The sequence below is a fragment of the Manis pentadactyla genome, chromosome 10 (genome assembly GCF_030020395.1).
Source record: "Manis pentadactyla isolate mManPen7 chromosome 10, mManPen7.hap1, whole genome shotgun sequence".
Lineage (NCBI taxonomy): Eukaryota > Metazoa > Chordata > Mammalia > Pholidota > Manidae > Manis > Manis pentadactyla.
Window position 1 is genome coordinate 18,542,657 of NC_080028.1, and position 18,519 is coordinate 18,561,175.

At 32.5% G+C, this 18,519-nt stretch overlaps 1 protein-coding gene across 3 annotated transcripts in view; it reads right to left on the minus strand.

Annotated features, from left to right (window-relative positions):
* Positions 1–18,519, minus strand: part of PARPBP (PARP1 binding protein) — a 65,025-nt gene that overhangs the window by 33,786 nt on the left and 12,720 nt on the right. For all 3 annotated transcript variants that reach the window (XM_036891251.2, XM_057486462.1, XM_057486461.1), the window contains exons 3-5: positions 16,525–16,632; positions 9,608–9,778; positions 8,347–8,501 (exon numbers count right to left, since the gene is read on the minus strand). In XM_036891251.2, coding sequence (XP_036747146.2) covers positions 8,347–8,501; positions 9,608–9,778; positions 16,525–16,632 — 434 coding nt within the window. The remainder of the gene's footprint in view (positions 1–8,346; positions 8,502–9,607; positions 9,779–16,524; positions 16,633–18,519) is intronic.

The following is an 18,519-nucleotide window of genomic DNA, read 5'->3' on the forward strand; positions in this document are numbered from 1 at the left end:
TCTATAATAGATACAAAAAAAATATTTTGATAAAGAAATCCAAGCATAACATTAAAGATAACCATTGAACAACAAAAGAAGAGTATAAGACAGGAAGAAAGGATTGGAGAACTATAGATACAACCAGAAAACAATTAATAAAATGGCAATAAATACATACCTATCAATAATCACCTTAAATGTAACTGGATTCACCAATCAAAAGACACACAGTGGCAAAAAGGATAAACAAGTCCCATTTATATGCTGCCTATGAGAAACTCATTTCAGACCTAAAGACATATATACACTGAAAGTGAAGGAATAGAAAAAGATATTTCATGCAAATAAAAGGGAGAAAAAAACAGGAGTAGCAGTACTTGTATTAGACAAAACAGACTTCAAAACAAAGAAAGTAAGAAGAGGGAAGGAAGGTCATTACATAATGATAAAGGGATCGGTCCAACAAGAAGAAATCACAATAGTATGAAACTAGAAATCAATTACATGAAGAAAACAAAAAAGAACCCACAAACACATGGAGGCTAAATGCAGACTTCTGAATAATCAATGGATGAATGAACAAATCAAAGAGAAAATCAAACAGTATATGGCTACAAATGAAAAACAGAAGCATAATACTTTAAAATATGTGGGATGCCACAAAAGCAGTTCTAAGAGGGAAGTACACAGCAATACAGGCCTGCCTCAAGAAACAAGAACAATCACAAATAAACATTCTAAATTCACAATTAAAGAAACTAGAGAAAGAACAATGAAATCCAATGATAGTAGAAGGAGGGACATAATAAAGATCAGAGCAGAAATAAATAAATAGAGAAGCATAAAACAATAGGATAAAAATCAATGAAACCAAGAGCTGGTTCTTTGAGAGAGAAACAAAATAGATAAACCCCCAGCCAGATTTATCAAGAAAAAAAAGAGAGAGGACACAAATAAAACCAGAAATGAAAAAGGAGAAGTTACAACTGACCCCAAAGGAATACAAAGAATTATTGGAGAATTATATAAAAAACTAGATGCCAATAAATTTTACAACCTAGAAGAAATGGACAAATTCCTAGAAAAGTGCAACCTTCCAAGACGGACCCAGGAAGAAACAGAAAATTTGAACAGACTAATTGCCAGTAATGAAATAAAACTGGTAATCAAAAAACACCCAACAAACAGAACACCAGGACCAGATGGATTCACAGCTGATTTCTACCAAACATTTACAGAAGAGCTAATATCCATTGTTCTTAAAGTATTCCAAAAAATAGAAAAGGAGGGAATACTCCCAAACTCCTTCTATGAGGCCAGCATCACTCTAATACCAAAACCAGACAAAGAACTATAAAAAAAAAAAAAAGAAAATTTTAGACCAGTATTCCTGATGAATATATATGCAAAAATCCTCAACAAAATATAGCAAACCAAATTCAGAAATACATCAAAAGGATCATCCATCATGATCAAGTGGGATTTATTCCAGGAATGCAAGGTTGGTACAATATAAATCATTAATGTAATACCACATCAATAAAAAGGATAAAAGCATGATCATCTCAATAGATGCTGAAAAAGCATTTGTAAAATTCAACATCCATTCATGATAAAACCTCTCAACAAATGGACATAGAGGGTACATGCCTCAACATAATCAAGGCCATATATGATAAACCCACAGCTAACATCATACTCAATGGCAAAAGCTGAAAGCTTTTCCTCTAAGGTCAGGAACAAGACAAGGAATCCCATTCTCACCACTTGTATTCACTTCCAGTACTGATAACCACAGCAATCAGACAAAAAGATAGAGATGAAAGGTATTCAAATTGGTAAGGAAGAAGTCAAACGGTCACTATGTGCAGATGACATGATATTATACATAAAAGACCCTAAAGACCCCACCAAAAAACTACTAGAACTAATCAAAGTTCCAGGATACAAAATTAATACACAGAAATCTGTTGCATTCCCATATACTAATAACAAACTGGCAAAAAGAGAAATCAGGATAACAATTCCATTTACAATTACATCAAAAAAGGTAAAGTACCTACAAATAAACATATCTAAGAGGTGAAAGACTTGTGCTCTGAAAACTATAAGCCACTCATGAGAGAAATTAAAGATGACACAAATAAATGGAAATCTATCCTGTGCTCATGGACAGGAAGAATTAAGATTGTCAAAATGACCATCCTGCCCAAAGAATTTTACAGATTCAATTCAATTACAGAATTCAATACAAATCAATATATTGTACAATCAATACAATATTGTATTCAATACAACATCAAAATACCCAATGGCATTTTTCAATGTAACTAGAGAAAATAATCCTAAAATTCATACAGAACCACAAAAGACTCTAAATAGCCAAAACAATCAGGAAAGAAGAACAAAGCTGGGGGTACCATGCCCTCTGATTTCAAGCTATACTATAAAGCTACAGAGTTTAAAACAATATGGTATTGGCACAAGAAGAGACCCATACATCAATGGAACAGAATTGAGAGCCCAGAAATAAACCAACACATATATGGTCAATTAATGTATGATAAAGGAGCCATGAATATACAATGAAGAAAAGACAGTCTCTTCAATAAATGGTGTAAATACTGGATGGGTACACGCAAGAGAATGAAACTGGATTACTATCTAACTCCATACACGAAAGTAAACTCCAAATGAATTAAAGACCTAAATGTAAGACATGAAACTATTAAAACTCTTAGAAGAAAACATGAGCAAAAATCTCTTGAACATAAGCATGAGCAATTTTTTATGGACATCTTCCCAGACAAGGGAAACAAAGGCAAAAACAAATAAATGGGACTACATGAAACTAAAAAGCTTCTATATGACAAAGGACGCTACCAATAAAACAAAAAGGCAACCTACAGTATGGGAGAATATATTTGTAAATGATTTATCTAATAAGGGGTTAACATCCAAAATACATAAAGAATTCATATGGCTAACCACCCAAAAAAAAAACAAATAACCTGATTAAAAAATGAGTAGAGGATCTAAACAAACATTTCTCCAAATAAGAAATGCAGATGGCCAATAGGCACATGAAAAGTTGCTCTACATTGTTCATTATCAGGGAAATGCAAATCAAAACCACAATGAGATATCACCTCACACCAGTTAGAATAGCCACTATCCAAAAGGCAAGAAATAAGTGTTGCTGAGGTTGTATAGAAAGAGGAAGTCTCCTACACTGTTGGTGGCAATGTAAATTGGTGCAGCCAGTAGAGAAAGCCATATGGAGGTTCTTCAAAAAAGTAAAAATAGAAATGCCATACAACCCAGTAACTCTACTTCTAGGAATTTAGCCAAAGAAGAAAAAATCTCTGATTCAAAAAGATACATGCACACCATGTTTATTGCTGCATTATTTACAATAGTCAAGACATGGAAGGAACCAAAGTGTCCATCAATAGATGAATGGAAAAAGAATATGTGGTACATATATACAATGGAATATTATTCAACTATAAAAAAGAAACACAAATTCTGCCATTTTCAACAACATGGATGGATCTACAGGGTATTGTGCCAAGTGAAATAATCCAGGCAAAGAAAGACAGATACCACATGATTTCACTTATATGTGGAATCTAAAAAGAAAACAAAACAAAATAACAGTAGACTTACAGACATGGAGAAGTGATTGGTGGTTATCATGGGGGAGGGGGAGGGGGATGGATGAAATAGGTGAAAGGGATAAAGAAGCACAAAATCTCAATCATAATATAAATTTGTCATGGGCATGAAAGTACAGCATAGAGAATATACTCAATAGCTCTGTAACATCTTTCTATGTTAGCAGACAGTAACTACACTAGTTGGGGGTGTGGATTTAATAATGTATGTAACTGTTGAATCATTATGTATAGTTGAAACCACTGTAATACTGTATATCAACTATGCTTCAATTAAAAAAAAAGAAAAGAAAGACCACTGGTAGCAGGGAGGACAAAAGGATCGGGCAAGTCAAGATTGGAGGCAGATTGACAACTCAGAGATAACCTGGAAAGTCCAGGCAAGAAAGGATGCAAGTCTAAAAACCAACTTGCCATAAAAAATCGAAATACGATGGTAGCTATAGGAATAGAGATAAAGAGAACAAATATCAAAAATAAAATATTAAGTAAGAAGAATTGATGGATCTCGGTGACTGAAGGGAAAAAGAAAGGAGAAAAAGGAATTCCAGATTTCTGCTTGGGTGGCTGGTGGAAGAGAGGCTTCACCAAGCTGGGCACTTTAGGAGGAGCAAGTTTGCAGGGAAAGGTGAAGATTTAGTTTGGAGCATATTAAGTTTGAATTGTGTTTGAGGTAACAACTTATGGGTACTTAATGATACATTTTTGAAACTCAAGAGAGAGGTTTGAATTTCACTGAAATATAGATTTGCAGTTTGCATATATACAATCAGAAAGATAGGTGGAAAATAGAAGGATGAAATCTCAAACTTACAGGGCAAAGAGTTCCATGAGAGAAAAAGACCAAATTTCAGGACTCAAAAGAGACCAAAGACAATGCTTACTAGAAGATTATACGTAATCTTTGGTAGAATAGCTTAAAAAGAGTAGAAAACTGAATGAGTATGATTCAGTTAAGTACAGACAAGTAAATAAATATTGAGCATCCACTCTGTGCCAGAAACATGCAAGGACTAGGGAATATTAGTGAAGAAAATCAATAAAGCCCTCATAGAGTTTATAGCCTAGTAAAAAATATATATTAAATAATTAGAAATTGGGAAGCAGAATAAAGGAAAGCATTTTTTCATGAATTTAGGCAGTAAAAAGAAAAGAAACTGACAAAAACAGACTTTTTTTCTTATAATATTTATAGACTGTAGCTAACATACTAATAAAAGTTGAAATTATAAGACAAAATGAATAAGCAATGAAGCAATGTCACAGTAAGTCACCCATATTATTTCTAGTGTAGGGAGTACCTTCCTTTCTCCCCAGCTTGGCTTGCTTTCACCTTCTTTCTCCAAGTCTGGCAAACTCCTTCAAGTTTATCCTTCAAAATGAAGCTCAACTATAACAACCATCCAGGTAAGCATTTCTGACACTCATATCCCTGGATCCCACAAACTAGATCATTTTCCCTTTCTTCTGTACATTCTATCTATTATTGCGTAAGTAGTATTATTGCATAAGTAGGATATAAGTTTTTAGTTTTTAATAACTCACAATTATGAAATGAATATATACACCTAATATATGTAAAAATCACTATAAAAAAGACAATAAAGATTGCTCAGGTGAACTAGTTAGACACCCACTTGAATATGGCCACTATTTAGACACAGATTTCTTCAGTGTCTTCCTTGGAACAAAGAGTAACTATTATAAGCAGAAAGGATAATCAAAATAATTGGCTGCTAATTTGAAGAATTTAAGTCTATTCCCTCATCCTAGATGCCTCTAAAATGTATTTCTACCCTGCTGATAACTTACCCCAACCAGAAATTCCTCCAAAGGGAATGTAATTATAACAAATTACACTGGATTGAATATATGCATTTATATATGCTCCCTCCTAAAATCCCACTAAAATTACAAAAAGGCAAATATTTTAAATTCATCAAGAAAAAAAGAATAGGAGAGGGGACAATAACTGATGATAGTAGAGACATGTTATAGAAGTGTGGAAAGATGAAAAGCAGATTGAAGTGGTAACTGACTACTCAGAACTGAGGAAGCTAAAACCTAAGTAACTGCTAACAGAGGCACCAACAAGAAGCCACCTCAGAATTTCTTGGAAATTGAGGCAATAATGGCTATGGTAAAGGTGAGGTTGCTAACCAGCTGGTTGACAGTCTACATAAGGAACAGCTAGCCCTTAAATCTCCTTTCCTATTCTGAGCAGTCAGGCTATGCACTTCTCTCTTCTAGACTGCACAGCAAGCACGAAAGCACAGCATGAAAAGCAAGATTACTCTGAGGAAAATAAGCCAGACTGGTTCCAGACCTAGAGACACCAGGCACTGAAAACACAGGGACTGAGTACACACTGTACCAGGGGACTCAGCATCAGCATCTATTCTACCTCGAATCCTAGAGTGTTGCCACCTAGACTTAGAACTTTCAGAAGGACTAAAGGATGCCTCTGTGGAAGCTCCTGGGTAAGTCCCAAAGAAAAGACCTATAGTTACTGACATTTGGAGGATGCCCAACGAAAAAGCCAACTAGCTACTAGGCTCTAACGTAGTCCACTGTACAGAGCTGCTATTCAGCTTTATAGGGCCCCATTTTTAAATATGAAAGGAGAGTCCAGAATCATAAAACATTTTAGGAACAGCTCTCACATGAATGAAGGCAAAACAAAAAGAAAATGCTGAACTTAAGTAAAACAAAGACCATCCAGAAAGCAGATAAAAGTAATCTTAAATATATATATATATAATAATCTTATAAATGAAACATTGCATAAGACTACATATAATCAAATGTAAGAATAATGATATTTGTCTGTAATTTGCTTTTTTCTCAGAAAACTATCTGAGTAAAAGAAGAGGTTTACCAATTTAAAATAGTCATGAGATCCTAGATACAAGGCAGAGAGGCAAAGAAAATTCACAAGACCACTCTGAACCAGGGCAAGCAAGCACAAGCACAGACTGAATGAAGGAGATAGATTTCTCCAGTAGGAATGTCTTCAAGGACAAAAACCAGAGCTGAAAGATGACTTAATAAGAAGAAACTGTATAGTTTCATTGGAAGCTTGATAAAGAATTGATGCTAAATACTTAGAAAGTAAAAAGGTAGATAATTATTAACTCTAGAAAACAACTTTATACAAGAAAATAAGTATATTCATAGTATATCATATAGCTTAGCTGTAGGCAATATTTACAGAGCCATAATAATGTAAGCTCTAAAATGTGACTTAACTTGAAAATGTAGTACAACTATATTAGAAGGATGAAAGAAGAGAAGTGTGAGTATGTGACTGTGTGTCTGGTAGAAGGAAGGAGAAAAGAAAGGCGTGCTGGGAGGGTAGCGAGTGGGTGGCAGAACCTCATCTTCCACGGTGGGAGGTAAATAAATAATGCCTCAAACTGAAAAATCAAAAATAGCTGCACAAAATTTTCATTTAAATGAAGTAAAACAAACTCAAAAAAATTTAAAGTCAATTTCTCTGAGGAGGGCTTTTTTACTATAAGTCTGTAATAGCATTTAACAAAAGATAAGTTATGTTGCTTGGCAAAAAATGTTAAAATATTAATTATCTGCTATCTCAGAAAAAAACAGCCAAGCAATATATTATTTGGAAGTACAGAATATCACTGATATTGACTCTAAGTCCTCTTGTAGTGGATGTTCATACAAGATAGAAGGATGCAATTTAGGATAAAATCCTGAAATAAAATTCTTCTTGAAATCTTCAAATGAAGTTTCATGGAATAAGATACAGTAATAAAGAAAATGGATTCCAGGGATAGAAGTGACCAAGTTCAGATTCCAGCTCTGCTACTTAATAACAACGTGACTAAGGAAAGTTAGTTAGTCTCAGTGCTTCAGTTTCTTTCTTTCTAAACTGGGTATCTACATAGTATCTACAATGTAAGGCTATTGTGATGATCCAATGATAATCCCCATAAGTAGCTTGGTTCAGTGTCTGACACTTAAGGTGTGTTCAAGAAATACCACCTGTTTTTACTGGTACTATGTTGTGGCATACCAACCAATGTGACAGTGATCTACCATGATTGCTAGCATACACAACCCACTTCTGCCACCCCAAAATTAATATAAAAATTACTCACCATCTAATACCTATATTATAAATGGGAGTCTACCAAATAGAAATAACATCTTACTTTTATCACAAAGTCCAAGTAAATCAAAGATGCATGTATAAGAAAAGAAAAAAACAGAAAACAGAACATATTCTATAGAATATATTAGAAATCATAGAAATATAATAGAAATCATCACATCTTTGTCAATTTCCTTACTCATTCTTGGTATGGGTTTTCTTTATTGTTAGATAAAAAGTTTTTAAAAATTATCTATTCATGCATTTCCAGTCCTCAAAAACCTATTTCTTCCCAAAGAAAGATAAATGGTAAGCCGCCTTCTTGCCAAATTTAATTTGAACATATCATTTGACTTTGGCAAAAATTTTAGAACCACAGATAGGCAGAAATTTAGGGTGAAAGGTCATGGTAATCATAATTTATTTATCCAGATATTTTGTTTCTTGTCTGTACTGTTTGGTCTGATGCTTGGTCATTTCAATAACTCTTATATTTGAATCTACCTCTGATTCTATGAAGTTTTAAAGATAGCTTAATAACACAACTTTTAATTTATGAAAAGTCATTACCTGGGATTTGGTATTTCTCCAAGAATCTCATGTAATGTGTCCATGAAGTTAATAAAATTAGACAATCCTTTTACATGTGTCCTTAAAGGATCAGATGGTAATGGTGCATAGCCTTTCCCTCCAAGCTCTATTGTTCTAATAAATGATGTGGCCACCTATGAATTAAAACAAATGATTTAGTTATGTCCAATGATTTTGTAAGTTAAAACTACAACTTAATGAAACTAGGTACATTTATATATTTCTGGTAAAACTAAAGCAGTTTTTATGACTCATACCACATTCTGATTCAGATGCAAATAATCAAAGAAACAGGTGCCATGCAGAATTCATGCCAGCAAGGGTTATATCAATACAGTGAAGACTGAGAAGCCAATTTAGGAGACAAATTAAGGGCACAAGAATATATTCATAAGACTATAAAGAATTAGTTTATGAATATATTCTTCCATAGATTAACAATTGGCTCCAGGAGTTGTTATATGAAACAAAGGGACTTTTCAGTGTCAACTGTGCTGATTTATTCAAAGTTGGGATATTAATTCAACTTCTCCAACCCTTAGCTTCTTTACTTGTAAACTAAAGATTTAGACTAATCACTAAGTTAATCTAGTTGATCACTAAGTCCTACCTTCCTTTCACATTTTAGAATTATTTGATCATGTGTAGTTCAAATTCCTTGCCTTTACAATGATAAAAATACATAAACGACAGTTATACAAAAAAGCATCTCCATCAAAGATGAAATGTTCAAGCTGTATTTTCCACAGTACATCCTAAAAAAAGACAAATTGTCTGAAATTTCAATAATTGAGAAGTTCCAAATTAAATAACTTAGGAAACCACAGATTAAATAACAAAGTTAATTAAATGTATTTCTTAATGGCAGAACTTCTCAGAGCTTTCAATATACAAACGTTAATTATATATATCCAATAATGGTACCTATTATTTCCAGACTTTTTGTTCTTTCTTCAAGGAAGATTCAATAGGAAATTCTGCCTTTAGAAATATTTATTCACGGAGAATTTAACAGGGCTAGCACTCTGCAGAACGCATATAGAGTAACACTGCTTCAGAGAAATTCTCCCTGTTCTAATGGAAAGGATATAGTAAAAAATAAAAATACCATATACAGAGCTAGAATATCTATCACAATTTAAACATTGTTTTAGCATAGTTAGAAGAATTCTATATTAAAGTACATTGATCCACTGTTCAAGAGTCTTTTAAAACTCTTGAAAATGTAACATGTTCATACCAAAAAGATAGACATATGTTTCTCTTGAGCAGCATGTTTCAGATCAGTGAAGGCTTCTCTTCCAAGTCCTCTATCAGGAATATTGAGAATATGAGCCAGAGCCAGGTCATTCTTTGAATTCACTAGCAGGTTTAAATATGAGTAGATAATTTTCTTTGCTAGTAACTGCACCTGTATAATAAGACATTATTTTCTTTATTGAAATAGTTCTAAATCCATAAATAACCTTTTTTATATGCAGTAAAAATACTTTTGATCATTCAATGACAGTATCTCACTCAGCAATTTGAGAAAAGGGAATTGCCATATAAACCAAAAGTTTGAGTTGAACAATTAACACATCCTTGCTCATGAAACAGCTTTTAGCCAATGAGAATTTATGAGTAAATGACAACTAACATAATTGGAAAAGGTCTCTTAGAAAATGATATGTAAAAGATATAGTCCAAAGTCTGTATTTCTGATGAGAACTAATCTCATTCCCATGCATACATTTGCCACTAAATAACCAATAATGATGTCCCCTGATGCTTAGAGTCAACTGGCATTATTTGGTCCTATACCAATAAAATTCGTCATCATCAAGTAGACCTAAATGTTAGATTTAGCAGTCAAAACATCAGGCAGCCACTATAAATACATTCAAAAACTAAAATAAAATGAGTTCAATAAATTAAAATGTTATCAATCAACAGAGGAAATGACAACAACAAAGTGGACACTATGAAAAGTACAATAACAGAAATGTTTACTAGGTGGGCTCAGCAGGAACTTGGAGAAAGTGGAAAAAAGTTGCAGTGAACTTAGAGATATATCAATACAAATTACTGAAGCTGGAAAACAAATGAGGAAGAAAAAAACAAAGAACCAAAGAGATCTGTGGGAGAATTTAAAGAAGTTCAATATACAGGGTATGCATACTTTGGACTATATCTTTTATATATCATTTTCTAAGAGACATTTTCCTACAATTAAAAAACAAAGAACAAAAGAGATCTGTGGGAGAATTTAAAGAAGACTCACAAATTCTAAATACAATTCACTCACAAAACATGAAAGAAGCAGAAAAAATATTTGAAGAAATTATGGCTAAAAGCATCCCAAATTTGATGGAAAACATTAATTTATATATCTTAGAAGCCACTCAAGTAGAAAAAACACAAAGAAAATCACTCTTTTACACATTATAACCAAACTCTGACAGCCAAAAATGAGAAAAAATTTGAGAGTGGCCAGAGCATCACATTACAGGGGAACATGGTTAACAGTTCACCAAAAAGTATGTATGCCAGAAGACGGTGGAATAACATATTATGCTAAGAAATTATCTTAAATACTACTGTACAACTAAAATAGTCAAGAGACTATAGTATTTACGAAGGGACTGACACTCAGATCAATAGAACAGGAAAACAGAAGTTCAATAAACCCAACGCAGTATGGCCATTTGATTTTTGAAAAAAGTTCAAAAGAAACAATGGAAAAGGACAGTCTTCATTATTGGTATGGGAGCAATTGGTCATCTGTAGGCAAAACAAATGAACCTCACCCAAACCTCACACATTTTATAAAAAATATAAAACTATAAAACTTTTAGAAGAAAACATAGGAGAAAAATCTCCATAATGAGGAATTGGACAGTTACTAGACATGAAACCAAAAGCACAATTCATAATCAGAAAAAAATTAATAAATTGGACTTCATCAAAGTTAAATTCCTTTTATGGAATTCTCTTCTTCTCACACTCTCAACTAGTTCTTGCTCTAGAATCCTATTTGTTTCTAATTCTTAAATGTAGTTACCACACTGTTCACTTGAAATCTTCTTGCCTATTCCTTTGGGAAAGAAGACTCACAAATTCTAAATACTATTCACTCACAAAACATGAAATTCGGAAGTTGTTCAGTGACTGATAAAGACTCAATAATTAATCATCTACAAACTCCAAGAAAATATTTTCCTTATTAAAATTAAAATTTCTTGATATTCTGTCTAATCACATTTTAAATTAGGAAGCATAAAAGAGAGTTTAAAAGGCAGCAATAAAAAATTACAAATCATTAGGAAGTCTCTTAGACAATTATTAAGGAGCTCTCAAATTCATATACATCTTAAAAGCACTTTTAAAAATAAAATGCTTTTGGACTATTTAAAAGTCATGTGAAATAAGCAAATGATTTCACTTACATGTGAATCTAAAAACAAAACAAAATGAACAAAACAGAAATAAACTCCTAACTCTGAGAAGTGACTGGTGGTTACCACAGCTGAGGGGCTGAGGTGGGTGGGTAAAGTAGGTGAAGGGAATATGGAGGCGCATAATATAAATTAGCCACAGGGATGAAAGTACAGCATAGAGAATATAGTCAGTAGTTCTATAACATCTTTCAATGTTGACAGGTAATAACTACACTAGTTGGAGTGAGCATTTAGTAACGTAGACAACTGTCCAATCACTGTTATATACTTGAAATCAGTATAATATTGTATATCAACTATACTTCAATAGAAAAAATAAAAAATAAAATCCAAAATAAATATTACCATATGAAAAGCAATTCTTGAAACAAGACAGTCAGGGTGAACTTAAAAAAACCACACTGGTAAGGAAAAGGTTACCTTAAATATTGAGTCAAAATATAATTCAAGCAAATTTGATTAGAAGTTTAAATATTAACACTGTGAAACATTTTTTCTTAAATAGTAAAGATATTAGTTAAATGTTACCTTTGCAGAGGCTCCCTGATTTCCCAATATAGAGTAGCAAAGCAATTCATATACTTCCTCTCTTATCACCTAGTTGTACCTCTGCCAATTTTATCAGCTGATCATACTTTTCTGCATAGATCTTAACACTTTGTGATACTTTATTTTTTTACTCTTTCTACTACTTTATGAGTTCCATGAGAGCAAATGATGCATCCTTAGGGCCCAAAGAAACGATTGGCATTATGTTAGGTAAACAATCCATTTTTGTTAATAGGTTTTCAGTTTTGGTCAATGATGAATGAAAAATTAATACATATACTAGGCTCTTTTAGAGATTTCAAAATGGAAGCTACTGATAAAAACTTAGCTGGGATCAAATAAGTGCTCATATATTTTTATTACATTGCCTTAAAAGGAAAATATCTTAAGATACAGTATATTAAAATAATCTTTAATATCTGTCCTAAAATTTTGTAAAATAAGGTATAACATAGTTTCCTGCTTATGGCCATTTCAGATGTCCTCTTATCTTTACTTTCATGGTAAATTACAACACTTCATGTGAATCTGTAAGACAAAAGTTTCCATTTTAATTCACAGTGCAACAGTCTGTCTAAAACATATGAATCTCTTCTTTATGCCTTTGGCATTTGGGAGGTAGTGTTACTTGCCAAATATCAAAGCAGAGAAAAAAGTGATAATCACATTGTAATCAGAAACTTTTTTACTCTTTCTACATTTCATTTCATTCAATCTCTGTTTCACTGTGCTTCTACTGCCCAAAAAATACTGAGAATTTACCAGTATGTATATAGCTGACCTTTACTGGGACAAAACCAGGGCTTAAATTCCCACATCTACAATTTGCTCTTTAAGGCCAGCAAATTCTGTCCTTCTGATCTGTGCTGTAAGGCAAATATCAAGGGAAATCATCTTGGAGTCCTCAGAGTTAAGAATGTTTCTTTTAACTCATGGCTGCAATTGGAAATCTCTCCCTATCATTATGGTTAGATAACATGGCAGTTATGGTTTCCCTGCTCTTGTATTTGCAAGTGGGTTTTAAAGAGGCTCTCTGGAAAAGCATTCCACATAAATACAGTTATGATGTCCAGAAGCAAGGGCCTATATTGAAAAAAATCCACAAAATTAAAGCTTTTACCAAGATACTAAAAATAGAGATACCTTTCTGTTATTTGTTTAATAAACTAATTCTATCCATACCACTAAGTATTTGCAATATGTTAGAAGCTGAACGATTTTATTTAAGCCTTCTGACAATTCCAAGTTTCTTTTCCTATCCCTTAATTATTTCTGAAATGCACATATTCAGTTTTAATTTGAAGAAAGTCAGTTTTTCTAAATTGAGAAGATTAACAATTTATACAGGTATTCTTTACTTTGCCAACACACAAATTAGTGACAAGAAAAGCTGGAGTAGAACTAACATACTGGTAGAACTTTTATTTAATTGATGATTTTCTTCTGGGGCCTTTATTCTATTTTTCCCTTCATTACTTCAGGATTTCTAAAACAATAGTTTAGTACCTTGGGAAAAATAAAATGAAGTAAAATAAAATAAGGAATGGTTTCTCACATGTATTCCACTCCTCTACTTGAGGGCTCTGGCATAGCATTACTAAGTACACTTGGTGATTAAAATACATCTTTGTAAGACTGCAGCCCAAAGAATCACTTTGAAATTTTAAAATAAATACATAGCCTTCTAAAAATACTTTGTAAAAAGAAAAATTAGAAAGCTACAAGTAACAGAACTATGGCTGACAGGATGGCTGCTACTTTAATAGTCCTTATTAAATCTAATCTATCAACTAATCAGTAGATGAAATTCTCTCAGACAATCCAACAAGGCAGTAGATAAAAAGTAGAGGATTAACACTATGAAATTATCATTGTTTTTTAAAATGGAAAAACTATATGCTTACAATGAAGACCCATCAGTTTCCACATACTATAATCTTTTTTCATGATATCCCTTAGGACAATGTTTTTTGTAAGCCACAATTCTGAACTCTTGGGTTATTTTACATGTAGCTCATTTTACAAAGTAGCTCATTCCTCCTAATTAAAAGGCACAATAACACTTACTGTTTCCTCCCCATAGGGCCTATAAGATAAATCAAAGGGGGGAGTTCTGTAAGTGACCTACCCTGTGAATGTATGAATGTATTCCTTAAGTAACACTGAGGAAAGACCAGGCAATTTGGAAAGCATTCTTTCAAGATTTGTAGCAGGAAGGAAAAAAAAGAATGTAAGTGAAATATTAATTTCAAGAAAGAGAAAATAGTTACCAATCACTAAAAGGAACCACATCTGGGCAGGAAACATTCAAAGGTGGGTTTGTGATATTTTCTCATACAGAAAAGAGGGGAGTGCTCAAAAGACTACTAAGGCATGTAAAAAAGATTCAGAAGCCAGATTCAGGGGAACCCTCTATTTCAACACCAAAGATGAATGACTGCAAATGATTTCAAAGCACTAAATAATAATCCATGCATCCACAGCAATATATACACACATTTTTAAAAGATAAATAGAAAAAATAGGAAAAAAATCTGTATTTATATCTATATTACAAATATCTATAACACCAACTCCTAAACTAGTAATAAAAAAGAAAGTAATGACCATGCCATTTTTAGGGAACTGTACTTTATCCCAGTTGATGAAATAAAGCTCTTCTTTACTGAGAAATAGCAGCCAATTAGAATTAGAAACTCACCATTTTTCAAATTCTAAATAAATAATTGATTCAGACATCATCATTAATGCATGCTTTTTTTTCATTTGGTGAAATGTTGTTGGGAAATATTTACACAGTGCCAAAGTAACACCCTGCCGATCTTTCATGACAGCAAAGGGAAAACTATGTCTTTACACTGGACAGACCTGGCACTTCAGGACGATTTGAGTTCATGTCTCCTGATGTAATTAATTACTCAGGAGTACAAAATTAAATAGCATCAGTTATGAAGAATTTGTTACAAAATGTTAAACCTCAATCTAAGAAAGCTTTTAAATGTAACTTTAGTTTATTGAAAATAAAGGAACAAGTTAAATAATATCAGTAGGAATTAATCAGATTAAAAAAAAGAATAAGGGGTATTCTTCTAGATTAAAAGCATCTAAGGAGACATAAAGCCATTTAGGGGAACAAATGGAGAAATTTAAATGGAGAAGATAATAAATGGTATTAGGGAATACTTAAGTTTTTAATATATGATAATGATACTGTGTTCATTCCCTTATTTTCAGGAAATGATATGTTCAGGAATTTTAGGGATTAAGTGTCATGACATCAGTAATTTAACTTTCAAATAGAACAGAAAAATATTTGATACAGATATAAAGCCCATTAGTAAGCCTAGGAAGTACGTATACAGGTATTTGAGGGCACTGACAAAACATATTTTTCAAAGTGTTATCTGTATAATATTGAACTTATGGGAAAGTCTGCCTTAGCAATATTTCCTGAAAAATGAAAAAGATGATTCATCAAATATGTTAACTAATTGGAGCAGCTGGATTTGGAAATAGGCATATTCTAGACCTTTTTACATACCGTATTTTTAGATATATTGAATACAATTTTACTGCTTTTTCCAATACTTACAAACTTTCATCTTGTCAATAGTGATTTTATTAAATTTGGAAGCTTTCATAAACATAACCCCCATGGTTAGTGAGGAGTTACTATATTTAATTAGGTACCTAGTAGTGTTCTGATGAAAATAAATTATATTAGACCAGACTTGTACTTGGAGCTAGTTTTCTGTGATTTGATTGCACAACAAACCCTGTTATCAGAGCTCATAATGAACTGGTTATTTTACTGCAAAGGGTACAGAACAGATTTTTCAATTGCACATACCCTCCCAAGAATCAACCATTTAAAACAGTAACTGTCAAGTTTACCAAATACAAAGATTCAAAGAACTCTTGCAACCTGGACCTTCAACCACTTTTCTGATAATTAGAGTGATACCTACTTTTGCACAGTGTCTGTTTCCTTGGCCAGAACCATGAAGAAACTGATTATCGTACTCTTGTCAGTCTCCAAAGTATTATGATTTGGAAATACACTTTTACTTAAACAAATTTTAAAAAATAGTAACTGCAGTGTATGATCAAATTCATAGTGACTTGAAGGGGATCATATTCTGCTTATTTACTCACAACTTATCAGTACCTTTTCATTTTCATGGTTGTGTTTACTCATTGGTGATGTTGGCACATGAAGATCAGCTTCATCATCTTCTGTACATTGTCTACCAGACAGAAAATCCCGTAGTTGACTCTGTAGAAAATACAGGACATTACTAATATTTCATGCTTAGCTCTACTTAGTGTTACCGATGCTCCAGTGTAGAGCATATTACCTAACCTTTGTTGGCAGTTAATAAATATACATGGAATTAAACTTCCTACAACAAAATGCTTCAATCTGTTTCCAACGGTATCTGAGCTCATAGTTTTACAAATTTAGTTAAAAGATGACCTTGAAAATGTAATAGGAGCCTTTTATTTTTGTAGAAGAATAAAATTAAAAACTAAGAAATATCTAAGGACCACAGTAATGTTTCATTTCGGTATATATATATGTAAATCTTGTGTTCTAAGCAGCACATTTCAAACAAATAAGAGTTTCAAGGGAAATAAAATTATTTTATTAAAATTAAAGAGATATTTGCTTTCACCCTCCTATACTACTCAACATCTCCATATTATTTTTATTTAATCTAAAGGATCTCAGATTATATAGGTATACATACACACACACACACACACACACACACACACACACACCATTCCTGATGAGTTAACCTGAGGGAAGATATAAACTGAATTAACAAAACTCAATGAGATTGCAAACCATTCTTCCTCTCAGCTAGTGTAAAATTATTATTAAAATAACTCACCAATATATACCTCTTAAAAAGTAATAGCATTTGCTACAATTCTGATTTTCTGAGCTGGTACTCATGAAGAGTGAATCATAACAGAAAAAGGAAAAAAAACTAGAAAGGCTAGGATTTTGTTATTCACAATATATACAATTTTTCAATCTCAAAATTCAAGATCACTGAAAAAAGGATTTGCTATTTAACAAATTTTGAAGAGGCAGACCTCACATTTGTGGTTCTTACTGAAAGATTTTTCAATAAACACAATGTGTTAATTCTCCCATTTAAGAAATGTGATAAGAAATGTAATTATAAGCAAAGTACATTATTCTAGACCAGTTCAGTGGATCTCTATGGTCCAAGGACTCCTGAGGTCCCTAAAGCCCCTTTAGGAGATCCAGGAAGTTCTTGCTTTTCCAACTATATTTCAAAGTGAATCCAAATTTTCTTGACATAGTTCGATCAAAACAACTTATCAAACAGAAACAGACAAGAGAATACAGCTATTTTCTATCACATGACATTAAAAATACTTGCAAAAATGTAAAACAATGTCTCTATTCTCACAATTTTCTTATTTTGAAAAATATACCCTTCATAAAAGTGTTACTTATGTTAATGTAACAGGCTTATTATCAATATTTTTAATAACTGTTAAGTTTATTTGTTAACATTAAATATACTGATCAATTGAAAATCAGTTATTGGCAAATATCAACAGATACAACCTATATACAAAAATCTTGTAGTCTTAAGTGGTTTTTAAAAATGTAAAAAGTTCCTAAAATTTTGACAAGGGCTCTAGATAATAGCATAAAGCTTTCTGAGTTAAGCATAAAAATCAAAATATATTTGCTGTGATACACCATTAATTCTACTGATTTATACCTTTACTGATTTGATAAGTGGCTATTCTATTTTTATCCTCAGAAGATGTACTATATTTTTCCATTGCATTAACGGTTACCTTGACGTTCCCTGCATTCAGATCAGACCCATATTTCTCTATTATGATTTAAAAAGTGATAATGCCTGCTACTGACCCACAACAAATGTTTAGCAGCTTTAATCCTAAACTGGTATGAGAACCTTCCTTAGTGTAAGCCTTGCATTTTAGCATACATATTCCCAGTCCATCCTTATTTTAAATGCATACACACACTCTAAGTTATACTGCTCACTACCATCTTCTCCTAGGTAGATATCTATTCCAGTTCATCTGCTTAATTATCACAGTCTTTTTTTTAATTCATTATATTATCATTAATCTATAATTACAT